This window comes from Suricata suricatta, chromosome 5, assembly GCF_006229205.1.
Source record: "Suricata suricatta isolate VVHF042 chromosome 5, meerkat_22Aug2017_6uvM2_HiC, whole genome shotgun sequence".
Classification (NCBI taxonomy): Eukaryota; Metazoa; Chordata; class Mammalia; order Carnivora; family Herpestidae; genus Suricata; species Suricata suricatta.
In genome coordinates this window covers 11,864,585-11,880,255 of record NC_043704.1, presented here as the reverse complement: position 1 = coordinate 11,880,255, position 15,671 = coordinate 11,864,585, and the positions used below count along the sequence as shown (strand labels likewise).

Genomic DNA, 15,671 nt, shown 5'->3' with positions numbered 1-15,671 from the left:
GGGGGCCTCAGTAGGGCCGCCACACAGCCTCCTCGAGGCGCGCGGCGGGCGCCATGTTGGTGGGCGAGTTGCTGTGGCTGCCCTCGGCTTCCACCACGTCGCTCTGGCTCGGGAGGCTGGGGTTGAGCAGCGCCGAGCCCGTGGACGCGTTGGTGCAGGGCGGCAGGATGCGCGGCGGCGAGCGCTCGCCGCCCACCATGGAGAACTGGTAGGAGCCGGCCGAGGCGCCGTAGTACAGGTGGTAGGAGGGCGAGCTGGCCTGGAAGGGGCCGCCCTGCGCCTGCGAGGAGCCAGGGTAGGGCGGCGGCAGGTACGTGTGGTAGCGCGTGGCCGAGCTCATGGCCGACATGCCGATGCCGATGCCCGACGTGACGGGCGTCGGGGAGTAGGTGAAGGCGCCGGGGTAGTGCATGCGGGGGTCTGAGATGGAGGGCAGCGCGGGGAACTGCCGAGGGTCGCTGAAGGCCGTCAAGTCGGGCGCTGCTGTGGGGCAGGGAAGAAGAGAAGCGTGAGGCTGGAGTGGAGGAGGCCCCGCCCCTCCCCGCCCACGGCCCCGCCCACCGGATTACCCAGAAGGCTGCTGCTTCTGGAGCCCGGGGGGCCTACCCAGCGGGCTAGTGGGCTGGGAAGTGGGAGGATGGCCGCAAGTTCGTGTATGAATGATGTAATATAACATACAATATGGATAGATATAATACGTATAATATGATATCGGTGTAACCCCAGGGTCGGAAAACCCACCAAGCTAAGAATGAGTTACTTCTCTACATGGCTGAAAGAAGTGAAAAGCATATTTCCTGACATGAAAATCACGTGAACTTCAAATTTCAGTGGCCATACCGAAAGTTTCCCTGGAATGAGCGTTGCTCAATCCTTTGATGTATCATCAGAGCTGCTGTGGAGCAGAATTGAGCGGTCGTGACACACGGACCGATTGTGGGACCCAGAAAGCATAAAATCTCTACTGTCTGGCCCTTCACATTAAGAAGTTACCGCCGCGCTCTTTCTCCCCTACATCTTTATACTTGTTCCACATTTGTAGAAAAACAGCTTCAGTTTCACGTGGTTCACGTCACTGGTTCTGTGCCTCATTGCCTTGTGAACACAAACGACTGTAGGGCCTTGAGGTATAGACTCCATTTTCGCACATGAAGTTTTACCAGGAAGGGCAAAGTTTTGTCTAGAAAGCTCATCTTGTTAGGATTATGCATTTATGGTTTCAGAAACTGGCTTTGGCCTTCATTGCATCCCTCTGCATTTTTCTCAACCACAGGCTGCCTTGGGAACTATAGGGGGGTCTAGACACCAGAAAGTGCTCCCGTGTCCTGTAGATCAGGTTCTCAACAGTAGCACTCTTGACATTTTGGGCCAGATATTGATTTGTTGGGGCGATGGGGGCTGTCCCGTGCATTGTGGGATGTTTGGCAGTATCCTTGGCCTCTGCCCACCAAAGGTCTGTGGTGTCCCCACACACCGCATTGTGACAACTAACAGTGTCCGAAGACACTGCCAAATGTCCTGGGGGGAGAGAAGGGGGGGAAGCCCCCTTGAGAACCACCCTGTAGATGTAGGATGGTGTCCTGAGGTAATTTTTGTTCCTCAGAATTATTCATTAAATGACCAGGCCAGGGCCATAGTCTTCACATCAGCAAACCCAGAAGAGAGCAGAGGCAAGAATTAAATATTTTAAAAGTTGTTAAGCTCTCAAATCAACATATAAAACAACTCCAAGCTCAGGAGGGCATGTGGCCTGTGTCCTTTTGTGTTCAGGCCCATAGAGAAACTTGAGGGAGCCAAGAGTTTGCTCTGAAAGGAAAGCTACCAGGGGGGATTAATCTGTTTTTGGAAGGCATCCGGGGTTGATCAACTTCCTCATATTTCAAGCCTATTATTCCAGCAGGGTGAGCTAGTGTGCTCCTCTCTCTGCCTGTTTCTCTCTCCCTCTCCCTCCCCCCTTCCTCTCTCTCTGTCTCTCCCCCTCCTTCCCCTCCTTTCTCCTCCTTCCCTCTCACCGATGGACTCCTCTATAAATTTGGGGTGAATGTGATGAGGAGGGTATATACTCCTCATCAGAGAAGTAATTAAAGTTTATAGAAACAACCGAAGTCTGCAGCCAATCTCTCTGCTAATGAGGAAACCAGGAGTCTGACTTTCAAACAAACACTCCTGTTAATCTTTTCAAAGCGAGGCAGACATGTGGGCCGGGAAAACATTGTCAATGGACAGTGGTTCTAGAGCTGCCCTTCCATGGCCGCTCTCTAGCCTGTCCTGAAGCCAGGCCGCACCTCATTCCAGAGCGTTCGTCCCTGCCTGCGTGCTGGGGCCGTCTGTGAGCAAGCTCTGTGTCACTTGTTTTTGCTCACAGGAGAGCTGTGACAGGAAGCCTGACTCCATTTTTCCAGCTAGATTTCTATAGTCTAGGGAGAAGCCTAGGTTGGGGGAAGAGTGTTCGGCAAATCCAATCAATTCCTTGGCATCTGGTGCAATAACTCTGGACAGGAGTTCATGACTCCGCCCAGGATTCCTCTTGCTTCATTTGCCCTGAGACAAAAAGGTGAATCCATGGGAAAAATGAATGAAAGGTCACCCTGTTTCACGGCGATGTCTGGACATGTTCTGCCAGCATGTTCCAGCTACTACGTGGTAACGTGGTGACGATACCAAGTTACTGTAATCCCGAGCGAGTCCGCGGTTGGTTGCAGACGTAAGTCATGGAATGATGTTACGGTCTCAGCTGTCAGGGGAAAATAGCTCTTTCACGTGTGGGCAGGACATCTGAAAGTCCTTCAGTCCCGCCTGTGACTCTCCTTCTGTCCACACAGTACCTGCCACTCCAGCAAAGGCCATCTCTTCGGCCAAGCTATCTTTTCCCACACATTTTGATAGTAAAAGAGCTTCGGCCCTCCAGATACATTCCGATTCAAAGGTCAATAGACATTCAAATATTTGTGGCCATTTTTATGTCCAGTCTGACACTTCCTCCTGAGCCCCACTGCGTGCGCCATTTCCCCCACCGGGCTGTAGCTCATGTGTCCCTTCGGCTGGCGCAGTGCCCCCTCATTCAATAGCGTGTGGGGGTGGGGAGCCCTAATATTTAGAGGGAGCTTTTAAGGACTAGGAAATCTAGGGATTAGGAGGTTCAGGTATTTTCGTTGGAAATGTTTCCCCACCGATGGGGCTAAATGTTTGCCATGACAGCTCCAGTGTTCATTCTGCAGCTTGACGTGGATGAAAGCTGTCCCACTCGGGCCCCTCCCACTGCCCCCAAAGGATTAAACAGCCTGAGCAGATAATGGCCGCCTTAAAAGGATCTTTTGCATGACTCAGATTAATGCGTGCTGTCTGTCGCCCAGGTTGGCAGCTAAACATTAATTTTTTTTTAAAGAAAAAAAAAAAAGGAAAACCTCCCGATGACATCTCTTTTCAGACAAGGTGTGGAGACTGTCTGCAAAGGAAAGAGAGGGAGACAGGAGGGCAAGGCCCCCTGGCAGAAGGAAGTCCAGGTGGGGCTGGGGCGGGGAGGGGGGCCCGAAGGCTGAGCTCTGGGGTGGGATTAAAAGGAAAAGCAGGCGCAGAGCAGTGTCAGGTTCTCAAGCTGGCAGCCGGGGCAGCCACTTTTCTTTTATGTGTCCCAACCCCCTACTGTCCCTGGGCGTATGACAACACTTTGCAGGCCTGCGCTCCAGGCTTGATTTCTCAGAGGGAGATCTGCCAAGGAGAAGAGCAGTGTCCCAGGCCCTTCTCTGCCACCGGAGGTGGGGGGTTGGTAAGGCTCATCTGGAATCCTCGCTGGCCCTCCCTCCAACACAGGGCCCTGAAATGGGACGTGGCTTTTGTGTACTTCACAGCCTCATGCCATAAAACGTCCTTCCCTACTTCTGGGGTCACTGAAGTCCCAGTTATTCAGAAGTGTAACAGCGACGCGGGACTTGGGAGGGCCATGTTACTCATTTAAAAAAAAAAAAAAAAAGACATCCTCACATGTGAACACTGGTCAGTTGGAGCAGCTGTCCCCCTAGGGCTCTTGAAACTAGAAGGTGCGGATGTTGGGTGCTGACCAAGTCAAAAGTCTTATGTAATAAACTCCAAGGGACCCACAGCAGGCACAGTTCCAAGGAAAACAGTAATTGTTTCAGATGTAGAGAGCCGAGCAGCGCCACTGAGAAGAATCAATATAAGTTGACAAGTGCCTTTGGAATCAAACTGGTCCCCAGGGAACAGAACTTCTAAAACAACAAGCTGGGCAGACGTCATAATTCCTATGCTACTTCCTCAACTCCTTAGCCCCCAGCAGGTGCCCTGGACATACTGGGACTAACAGTCAAAAACAGTGTGAGATGTGGGCACCCACGTTGGCTTTCCCATTCCGCCACAGTGCCCGAGAACACCGGAAGGCGGTGGCTCTTAACTAAGGGGGCCGTCTGGGACCTCTGGCTATGTGGCAATGTCTGGAGACATTCTTGGTTGTCTTGATGGGGGTGGGGGTATGGCTGCATCTAGAGATGCTGCTGTAAGTCCTACAGGGCACAGGGTGGCCCCCCACGACAAAGAATTCTCTGGCCCCAGTTGTCAATGGTGCGCTGTTGAGAAGCTCTGGGAGGAAGCCAAAGCATTTGGTGAAATCTCAAGTAATCACACCTGTCTGGAAAACAGGTTACACAGTGTTTAAGATGGCGGACAGGCCGCCTTTGCCCCTCTGCCTGTCCCCTAATCTGCCATAATCGGATCTCAAGGGGTGAAAAGCAAAAACCACCACCCTCTTCCCAACATATACGAAGTACGCTTGCGGGCTTCATAAGGCTGAAGTTCTCTGAGGTATTTTCACCCTTTGGTCCAGCTCCAATTTCAAAGCTTCAAACAGGGAGTTTCTTCCTTCACTTTTAACAAAGGAATTTTTCCTCTAACTCCGATTTCCCTGCCCACGAGCAAAGGTGAGTGCCAAGCCCGAAGGTCTCATGGGTTACATGACTAATATTTAATGAGCTCGTATTAACAACAATTATGCTAACCACGACACCCGAGATTTCCATTCTGTTCCTCTAATCTGGTACGAACAGCCCTTCGTTCGAAATATCTCATGTGGGGTGTAGCACGGGTACCCCGGTGGGTTGTTCACACGGCCCCTGGAAGCCGCCACCCACAAGATGGACAGTTCCACCTGACTTCTGGAAGCTGATTACTTTGGCCTGGTATATTATTAACCCTTCATCTGCTCCCTTTGCCTGCCAAGCGTGAGCAGGCCCCAAAGGTCCCCAGAAGCCACTCCTGCCTTCACATTCATAATCTGTCTCAAGGTGGCAGGGGAAATCCATGCACGGGTATAGGACTTAGATCACCTTGTCTTTAAAGCACATTGTACCCCTCCTCGTCCCCCGCCAGAAACGACTGCCAGCCCCTTCACGCATCTCCAGTCTCTCGAACCTTCCCCCTAGCTCGACTTCAAAGAGTGCGTCCGAGCAGCTTACTTGAGAGTCGACTGGAAATCTCTGCAGAGAGCGTTGTCATGCCGCTGGCCCGTCCAGGCGAGATGGGCGTCGCTGGGTGTACGGAAGGCGAGGCGATCGATCCCAGGTACTGGTAGGACTGATCATAGGACCATGGTGGGGACGGCTGGATCTGCCTTGTGTCTGCGGAGGATCGGAGAGGTCAGTCATACGTCGGGTGGGGTGGGATTGAAGAAAAGAAATCTTTCAATAAAATCTAGTCACCATCGTTTAAGTACTCTCCATGTGCCTGCGGCCCGCTGACGAGTGTGTAGTGAGCCCAAGCATTTGCTTTTGTTGGAGCATCCTCCCCCTCCTCCCAAAGATCCTGAAATAGAGTTTATGTGTGATTCTTGAAGATTCTCCCCTGATAACTGTTCCTTCCAAACGTTGCGCTTGATCATGCTCATAGCGACGGGAGAGGTTGATGCCTCCCAGGGCAGTGTTCATGCCCCCCGCCTGTTGCACTACAGCCTCCATTGGCCGCCCAGACAATTTCAGCTTTACCGAGAGTTACAATTCCCGTCCTCTGACCCATTTTATAAACTCAGGTGATCACCTATCCATCTGGATTCAGTAAGCAAAAAAGAACATACGGCTTTGATTTTTTATTTTTTTGTCCCTTTGGCAAAAATATTCCAAGGGCTTTTAAAAGTCCTCCCTTTAGGTGAATTCTCTTTCAAGGATGACAGAAAAGAAGGTCTGGCTGGGAAGCTGGTGATGAGGCCTAGTGACTAGTTCCCAAGCCCAGCAGTAGTGAGCCAGCTTTACCAGCACAGGCCGACAGGTGTCCTGCATCTTTTCAAGACCTCAGGTTTGCCGCATTTATGTATTTTTTATGTCTTTTATTTATTTTTGAGAGACAGAGACAGTACGAGCAGGGGAGAGTCAGAGAGAGGGGGAGACACAGAATCGGAAGCAGGCTCCAGGCTCTGAGCAAGCTGTCAGCACAGAGCCCGACGTGGGCTCGAACCCACGAACCTTGAGATCATGACCTGAGCCGAAGTCAGACGCTTAACTGACTGAGCCACCCAGGTGCTCCAGGTTTGCTGCATTTAAAGGGCAGAATGTTGAGCAAGTATTTTACAGATGGCCGTTAAATCAGGCCTGGGATAGAGAAGAGACAAGACTCTGACTTCAGAAGATTTCGGTAAAAAGGACTTTGTCAATTTGACTCCAGCATTCACAGGAGTCTTAGTTTCAAAAGCATCACACTGTTTGCAGATGAAAAAGAAGAGGGAAAATAAGAACAAACCCTCTCTTCTTAGGCCACTCGTGTAAGCAAATTTAAATGGAATGCTGGCCCGATACAAGTAGCTTTCAGGTTTTTTTAGGGCTAAACAGTGATTGTTTTTTCTTTGTGTCCCACCTTCTCTGTGGACCACGCCAGTCCCCAGGGTCCTCATAGCCAGGACTGCATGAGGCCGGGAGTCAATCTAGAAAAAGCAACATTCCTCAGGAAAATACTGGTTGCAAGCTGTGTATGTGCTGGGACATAAAGAAGTGAGTTATTCCTACTTGTTAGGAATAACTCTGGGGGCTGTTCATTTCCAACAGTTCAGGTTTGCAGTTTCTGTTGATCTGCTCAAAGCAATGACAGAATCAGGGCTTTGGAGATCCAGGTCTTCCCCGGTCTCCTGCCTGCCCCATCCCTTTTCCCCCCTATGGATCCATTTCTTTTCTTTAAAATAACTCAGTTTTAGGGGCACCTGGGTGACTCAGTCCATTCAGCATCCCAGTTCTTGATTTCAGCCTCAGGTCACGATCCCTGGGTTGTGGGATCGAGTCCCGCTTCGGGCTCCATGCTGAGTGTGGAGCCTGCTTGGGATTCTCTCTCCCTGCCTCTGCCCCTCTCCCTCGCATGTGCACTCTCTCTCTCTAAAAAATAATAACTTGGGGCACCTGAGTGGCTCAGTTGGTTAAGTGTCTGACTTCAGCTCAGGGCATGATCTTGCGGTTCATGAGTTCGAGCCCTGCATTGGGCTCTGTCCTGACAGCTCAGAGCCTGGGGCCTGGTTTGAATTCTGTGACTCCCTCTCTCTCTGTCCCTCCCCTGCTCACGTGCCTGCTCTCTCTCTGTCTCTCAAAAATAAACAAACATTAAAAAACTTAGAAGTACCTCAATTTTTTAAGTTTGGAAAAATCGGGGGAAATATTTTAACTTAGAATCTCTGAAATCAATGTTAAAGAAGGACCCTCATTTCACTCTGAATCTTGGGGAACTTGAGCAGCGGGCAAGGAAGAAGTGAGCTGGTCCATTCTAAACGCCGCGGAAATGGATGCTCAACTAGAGCCCGAGATCTTGCTGCCTCACCGGCAACAGCATTTCTAATAATCATAAGCAAATAGCCGTAGCACCTTGTTTAGAATTCCCTACCACTACGAGCATTTCCTTCCAAGTGAAGAATAAATTATAGACTCAGATATTTTTGTAAGACACGCATATGTCTTAGATATACACATTTGCTGCGGGGATATATAGCACTCAAATATTTTAATCACTTCAGAAGCAAACAGAAGAGGTTTTATAATTGTCATAAAGCCCTCCGGGGTGTGAATTGAGGTTCTGTAATTCATGCCTTGCTGTGTAGACAGCCCAGCATCCCTTAACCCCGTGTCTAAAACCACAGTAAGCACAAAGTATTCTGCCATGGCTCATGCTCTGTCATGTTTTACTGTAGTGAAAAAGTTGTGCCAGGCTTTTCCAAACTCGTAATTAAACCATGCAAACGCTGCACTATGTTTCACAGTCTTTTAAAAATATGCTTTGGTAAAATGATCTTCACGATTAAAGTCCAAGTTCTGTGATTGCTTTCCTTTTTTTTTTTTTTTAAACCCAGGGGTTTAGATTCAACATTCTTATTCCACACGCAGCTTAACTTTCCAGCGTTAGAGGAGAGAGAGACAAACCCAAAGGACCCCTGTCTGATCACTTTCCATTCACGTGACTGGTGACTGGTGTGAACCGTGTTTGGATTCATTGCCAGCGGTGGGCCAGAAGGTGGTGGTGGTGAGCTGCTCGTGCCAGGTGTTTGGTGTTTTCTAATTCTACGTGTATTAGTAATAAAAATCCAAAAGCAAAAAAAAAAAAAACCGAAAAACAAACAAAAAACCCAAAAACCAAAAAACAAAACATTAGGGCCAGCGATACAGTCTATGCTGAGTTTACGCTCAGTTCCCATTCTCGCCCTGGCGGGGCCAACATGGGTACAAGAAGGCAGGTACAGAAATGGCAGTGTGGTGGGCCAGCCCAAGCTCTGGACTGGGAGGCAGAGGTGGCCTCCACGCCTGTCTCTGTGGTGAGCCTTACGCTTCCTCGTTCTCATCTCTGAGAAGACGTGATCTCCAAGCCCCTTCCAACAGCAACAGGGCAGGATTCTAACTCAAATAGGTCCTATGCAGCGTTTCCCAGCTTCCCTTGTATGCGAATAGGAAGGAATCAGGTGGAAGTTTGGGGTGAAGAACGGTGCTCTTAAGAATAAATATACCTATCCAGCGAAGAGGAAGTAGGCAGGGAGCAGGTGGAAGTTATCCAGAAAAGACCATAGGCCGAGGAAGAGAACTGCTATCAGCCATTCTCCAGAGATGAGGGCAACTTTTTCCTGAAGGGAGAGCCTCTGATAAGTCACTCCATCAAAAAGGACACACGTTTTTTGAAACGACACAAGTGTGTGCCCCGCAAGTGCTAACTTAGCTCGTGGTAGCCTGAAGACTAAGACCAAGGTGGTCCCCTGCCCCACCCAACCTTCTAGTCTGTTATCAGTGAAGATCCTGGGAGGGGAGGATGCTTGGGAAGGTCTCTTCCTATCGCATTAATCATCGTGTTGAGAGTTTTTTCATTTATTCATTCACACTAACTGGTTCGTTCATTCATTCGTCCATTCATAGGCTAATGGGGTTATTCACATCCTCATGCATTTAATGTTGCCAATGAACATTTTTGCTTTACTTAGGGTCCCTGTTTTGGGACATCAGCTGTGAATGGATTGTGCCTTTAGGGAATCACAGCTAGTGGGGAACTGTGTGCAGGTGAACCGACGGGCTGCCTGCCTCATCTGGGCTTGCCAACAGCTGGTCCCACGTTAGAGCTAAGCCTCCTGGCGTTTATTACACACTGGTTTCTGCCTCACAGGGGCAGACTAGGGAAAGTGTCTAATTGAAATTCTAGAATAGATTTCAGTCTGAATTCTCCCTCCACCCTGGGCAAGTCACTTGTTTTCTCTGCTACATAGTTTCCCCACTTCAAATAGTAGTGGTGAAGAAAAAGTGAGGTAAGCACTACATAAAGCAAGTAACACCGTTTTTGGCCATATTAAAGGTTCAGCACATCTGAGTAATTTTATGATTCTATTATGAAAAAGGAAAAGAGGGGTGCCTGGGTGGCTCAAATGATTCAGTCTCTAACCTCGGCTCAAGTTATGATCTCACAGTTCGTGAGTTTGAGCCCCATGTCAGGCTCTGTGCTGACAGTGAAGAGCCTGTTTGGGATTCTCTCCCTCCCTCTCTCTCTCTCTCTCTCTCAAAAATAAATAAACATTACAAAAAAAAAAAAAAAGGGAGGTGCACCTGGATGGCTCAGTTGGTCAGGCCTCTGACTCTTGGTTTTGGCCCAGGTCATGATCTTGTGGTTTGTGACATGGAGCCCTGGGTCCTGATCTGTGCTGCAGTGCAGAGCCTGCTTGGGCTTCTCTCTCTTTTATTTCTGTCCCTCCCCTGCTTGAGCTCTTGCTCTCTCCCCCCTTTCTCTCAAGGATAAACATTTAAAAAATAAAAAAAAATTAAAGGGAAATAAATCCATGCTAAGGGATTCATCTGATAGATATTGGCAAGGCCTTGCGCACCTGCTCCAGAGGGAGGCCAGGCGGTCCCGTGCTGTTCCCTGAGGAAGGACATCTTCAGCGCTGGAGAGGAGCTGGGCTCAGAAGGGTAAGTGGTAAAGGGCGAGAAAACGAGATTTGAGGTAAGGGTAGAAGAGGCGAGGGTCCAATGTCAGCCGGTTCGTGTTTCCATGAGGAAAACTAGTGGAGGGACGCCTGGGTGGCTCAGTTGGTTACGTGTCCAACTCTTGGCTTCGGCTCAGGTCATGATTTCATGGTTCGTGGGTTTGAGCCCTGCATCAGGCTCTGCATTGACAGCACAGAGCCTGCTTGGGATTCTCTCTCTCTGTCTCTCTCTCCCTCTCTCTCTGCCCCTCCCCTGCTTGTGCTCTCTCTCTCTCTCTCAAAATAAATAAATACACTTAAAAAAAACCTACTGGATTAGAACATTTAAATTTGAGCCTTTCCGCCTCCTGTGTTTTTCAGGGCGCATAATGTTTCGATGCAGCCACTTTACTGAGGCCAACTTGTGATGGGTTATTTTCAGCTTTTTGATCATCAAAAATGGGTGAAACAGATCCCCTTCTCCCTTCCATCTGAAATGAGGCCAGAGAAGGGGGATGTTGGGGATCAGGTGGGGTGGAATTCAGTGGTGAGCTCAGAGAGGCCCATGGCACACCCCACTCTGAGAAAGCAGAGTGCTGTCACCTTTTGATGCAGCAATATCAAAAAGTCTCCAGAGTGAGAAGTGACCCTATCAAATAACCACCATCAAGGTGCCCTGCCACTTCCTGCTGCACCCCTGAAATGTAAAAGAGCGTCGGGGGTCACCAGTCCCATCTCTACAAGAAAGAAAGCTGAACAGACCAACAGTCCATGACTTTTCTTGGACTATTAGAGAATCGTGACTATGGGGCAAACTGCCAGCCCAAAGTCCTGAGGGGTACATGACTGTAGAAATTCGCACCGAGGTCTGGGTATCAGGAATGGAAGCTGCTGGGGCCATACACTGGTCAGAACACTTACATGGTGATTTTGATAAATTGTTCGAGACCGAGTATAGACACCTGTGAGAATAAGAAACTTCTGGGGGCTGCAGTCTTGTGTGTGTGTGTCCCCGTGTGTGCCCATGGGGGTTGGGGTGGGGACACTCTCATGGAGTTGGCCTCACGAACTCCTCCAGATTTTCATGGGATCCAGTTTAATCACAGTGAGTCGCAACTAAACGACACCATTTCGAGAAGAGTTCTTAGGGAAGTCCAAAGACAACAAGGGAGACAAAAACAAGGACATTAGAGGAATTTGAAGCCTCTGGCATTGACAGCTACAGTAAACATTAAACACAGCCCGACTCCTAGCTAGATGAACGTAAAGTCTCACACTTGAAGGCCTGTTTACCTCCGTTCCCATGACCCGGATACATCAGGCCCAGCTTTCAGATTAGACAGAATTGGGCACATGCCAAAAGGTAAGAGAAGCAGTCTGAAGAGATACAATAAGCATCATAACCAGACTCAGATATGACATAGAACTTGGAGTTCCCAGACAGGGGATTTAGTTATGATTAATATGTTAAGAGCGCTACTGGAAAAAGACCATGTGCAAGAACAGGTGGGTGATGTCATAGGTCTCAGAGATGGAAACTCTCAGAAACAGAAGGACATCCTGGAAATGAAAATCATTGTAACAGAGGTGAGAAATGCCTTTGACAGGTTTATCAGTAGATTGGACATGGCTGAGGAAAGAATCAAGGAGCTTTAAAATATGTTAGAAACTTCCCAACCTGAAGGGTGTAAAGAGAGAAAAGAAAGAAAAACCAATGCCAACAAACAGAAAAAAACTCAAAGAGAACATCCTCAGACTTTGGGACAATTTCCAAAGGTGTGACATACAGAGAGTGGAAATACCAGAACGAAAACAAAGAGAAAACAGTGGAAGAAATAGTTGAATTATTAATGACCAATAACTTTTCTTTTTTTAAATTTATTTTTAATGCTTATTTTTGAACAACAGAGAGAGAGAGACAGCATATGAGTAGGGGAGGGGCAGAGAGAGAGAGGGAGACACAGGATCTGAAGCAGGTTCCAGGCTCCAACCTGTCAGCACAGAGCCCAAGCAGACCTCAAACCCATGCACCATGGGATTATGACCTGAGCCGAAGTCAGACGGTTAACCCATGGCCAATAATTTTTCAAAATTAATGACAGACATCAAACCATAGATCCAAAAAGCTCAGAGAACACCAGGGAAGAGAAATAGCAAACAATCTACAGAAACACCTGACCCAGAGAGCAACAAGGATAAGAATGACTTCCAACTTCTTTTCGGAAACCATACAAGCAAAAAGAGAGTGTAGCAAATATTTAAAATGTGTAGAGAAAAAACCCAGCTTCGAATTCTATACTCAACTAACTTATACCTCAATAGTGAAGGAGAAGTAAAAGATATTTTCTGACATACAAAAACAGGTAATTTATCCAGCAGAATGGTCATGCAAGAAATGTTGAAAGAAGCTCTTCAAGGAAAAGGAAAATGTAGGTCAGAAAATTAAACTGACACAGAAAGGAAGAGCTTCAGGGAAACAATAAATGAAGGTAAAATAAAGTCTTATTTTTCCTGTTCTTCATTGATTCAAAAGATAACTGTTGGGGCACCTGGATGGCTCCGTTGGTTAAGCGTCCAGCTTCGGCTCAGGTCATGATCTCACGGTTTGTGGGTTCGAGCCCCGCGTTGGACTCTGTGCTGATGGCTAGCTCAGAGCCTGGAGCCTGCTTTGGATTCTGTATCTCCCTATCTCTCTCTCTGACCCTCTCTTGCTCGCACTACCTCTCTCTGTCTCTCAAAAATAAATAAAAAACATTTAAAAAATTAAAAGAAAAAGATAACTGTCTAAAACGGTATCAGAGGGAAAAACGTATTGGGTGATCCCAGCTTATGGACAAAGGAGATGAATGTCAGTAATGATGGGATGGAAGGAGTGGCGTAGTGTTATTTAATGGCGGCTTAGATTATATATGTGGTTTGCAACTTTAGGGCAAACACTAAAAACATTAAAAAAATGTTTTCTAAGTTTATTTATTTTTGAGAGAGACAGAGACAGCATGAGGGGGGGAGGGGCAGAGAGAGGGAGAGAGAGAGAGAGAGAGAGAGAGAATCCCAAGCAGGCTCTGTGCTGCCAGCACAGAGCCTGATGCAGGGCTCGAACTCAGGAAGGAAATCGTGAGATCATGACCAGAGCTGAAACTGAGAGTCAGATACTTAATCAACTGAGCCACCCAGATGCTCCGAAACACATTTTTTCAAAAGGTATAATTGATAGGCCAAGAGAGGACATATAATGGAATCATAGAAAATGCTCCATTCAAACCAGAATGGGCAGAAAAAGAGGAAAAAAAGAACAGGTAAGCAAATATTCAATAGCTATAAGCATGGTACATACGAATCCAACTATAGCAATAGTCACTTTAAATATGAATGTTCTAAATGCATCGATTAAAAGACAGTGATTATCAGAGTGCATCGATAACCAGGCCCAACTGTATGTTGTCAATAAAGAAATATGAAGACTGGCTTCAGAAGGAAACATCTCAGGGATGAAGAGGGAAAATGCTTGATGACGAAAGAGTTCTCTAAGAAGATGTAACCATCCTTAATGTGTGGACACTTAACAATAGTGTCAAAAAATGAGGCAAAAACTGACTTCAAACTATAAGAGAAAATAGAAAAATACTCTTCTAGTAACTGATATGTCAAGCAGGCAGAAAAAGGCATGTTTGACCTGAACAGTGCCACCACCATGCTCGATGGAGAAGCATTTATAGAAGATGCCACTTGACAAGAGCAGACTATGCTTTCTTCTCCAGCTCACAGGGAACATTCACCCAGAAAGACCACATTCTGGGCCACAAAACACCCTTAAATTTAAAAGAGCAGAAATCATGCAAAGTGTATTCTCAGACCCCATGGCCTTAAAGCTAAAACAACATCGACAACGGAAAGTTAGCCACAAGAAACATTTGGAGCTTCCACAACACACCTCTAAAATAACCCACAGGTTAAATATAAAGTCTCAAGAGAAATTAAAATGCATTTTGGGTTAAATGAAGATCCAACTGATCACAGTTTGGAGGATTCAGCAAAAGCGGCGCTTAGGGGGAAATTTATAGCAACGAACGCATATATTAGAAAAGAAGAAAGATCCAGAACCAATGATCTGAGCTTCCACCTTAGGAAAGTAGAGGAAAAAGAGAGAACTAAACCGAAAACAAGCAGAAGAGAAGAAATAATAAAAATTGAGGCAGAGATCCATGAACTCAAAGGTGGCAATGGAAGTGTTGCCTAGGCAAGTAGCGAAGAAGACCAACAAAACTGAAGGCAGTTCTTTGAAAAGGTTAAGATGGTCCACTTTGTCCCCAAACCCCCTCCAGGCTACACAGGAGGGCCTGGCCAGAGACCCCTTGTTGGTTCTGCTCTGACCACCCACCTCTCTGGGGTCTTCAACGCCCACCCTCCACACCCGGATTCCCAACAGCGCCACTTGAGCGCAGGAACCCTCACTCAGCCCGGGGACAGGAGCAGGTCCGTGGCCCTGTGGTGCAGCTGGTGTAGTTAGAAAGCCCTTCCTCTGGCCATCCAGCTGATATCTTTAAAAGATGCGACCTTTCGGTAACCTTTCAGAGCCATTTAAAAACAGAGACCAGACAGTTATGTATGTCACGGGATCCCAGCATCTATTTTTAAAAGAGCCAAACCTGCTTGGTGAACACATAAAAACCCTTGAGGCTGTCCTGGTTTTTTTCCCTAGAGGATTTTTTTTCCCCTTCCCCTCTTGCTGTTTGGAAGACGGCAAGGTGGTTCCCAGGGCGCTCTGCAGATTCACCTCAGTCATAGGGAGCTGGTGTAATACCCTCTTGGATGCCTCCAAATGCACAACAGGATATGACTCAGGGCTCAGAGATGTGAGTCAGTTTCCAGGGTGATGTGTCAGGGCGGGCCCCCGTGGTGGCCTGCATCTCCTTGTCCGGGACCCTTGGGAGGGAAGATCGGGGCTCCCCGGCAAACAAAAGCTGTCCCCCCTTCCCCAGATCCCCTGCAAGTCCCTTCAGCACCCTGGGCTACCAGTCTTCGTGGGCCCTGGCGTTGGGTGGTTCTCTGTAGGGAGAGAGGCCTTTCCCTGGAAGCCCCACTGTCCCAGGGCTGTTGTCCCCCCCCCCCCCCCCCCCCGTCTCCAAGGCCTGTGATCAACGTGACACAGCACGAGAGGAGGGCCGCCGTCACCCAGCAGGGCGCCCAGGTAGCTGACTCGGGAGCCGCATGTTGTTATCAGTGAAACCCCATGATAATGTGAGTCAGCTCCGACTAGCGCCGGATC

The 15,671-nt window shown here is 48.2% G+C and overlaps 1 protein-coding gene across 5 annotated transcripts in view; it reads right to left on the bottom strand.

Annotated features, from left to right (window-relative positions):
* Nucleotides 1-6: 6 nt before the first annotated feature.
* Nucleotides 7-15,671, bottom strand: part of RUNX1 (RUNX family transcription factor 1) — a 242,519-nt gene continuing 226,854 nt past the window's right edge. For 4 of the 5 annotated variants that reach the window (XM_029939001.1, XM_029938996.1, XM_029938997.1 and 1 more), the window contains 2 exons: nucleotides 5,466-5,627; nucleotides 7-483 (listed from right to left, as the gene is read on the bottom strand). In XM_029939001.1, coding sequence (XP_029794861.1) covers nucleotides 8-483; nucleotides 5,466-5,627 — 638 coding nt within the window. In that variant the 3' untranslated portion in view covers nucleotide 7. The remainder of the gene's footprint in view (nucleotides 484-5,465; nucleotides 5,628-15,671) is intronic. The other variant, XM_029938999.1, reaches the window with a different exon arrangement.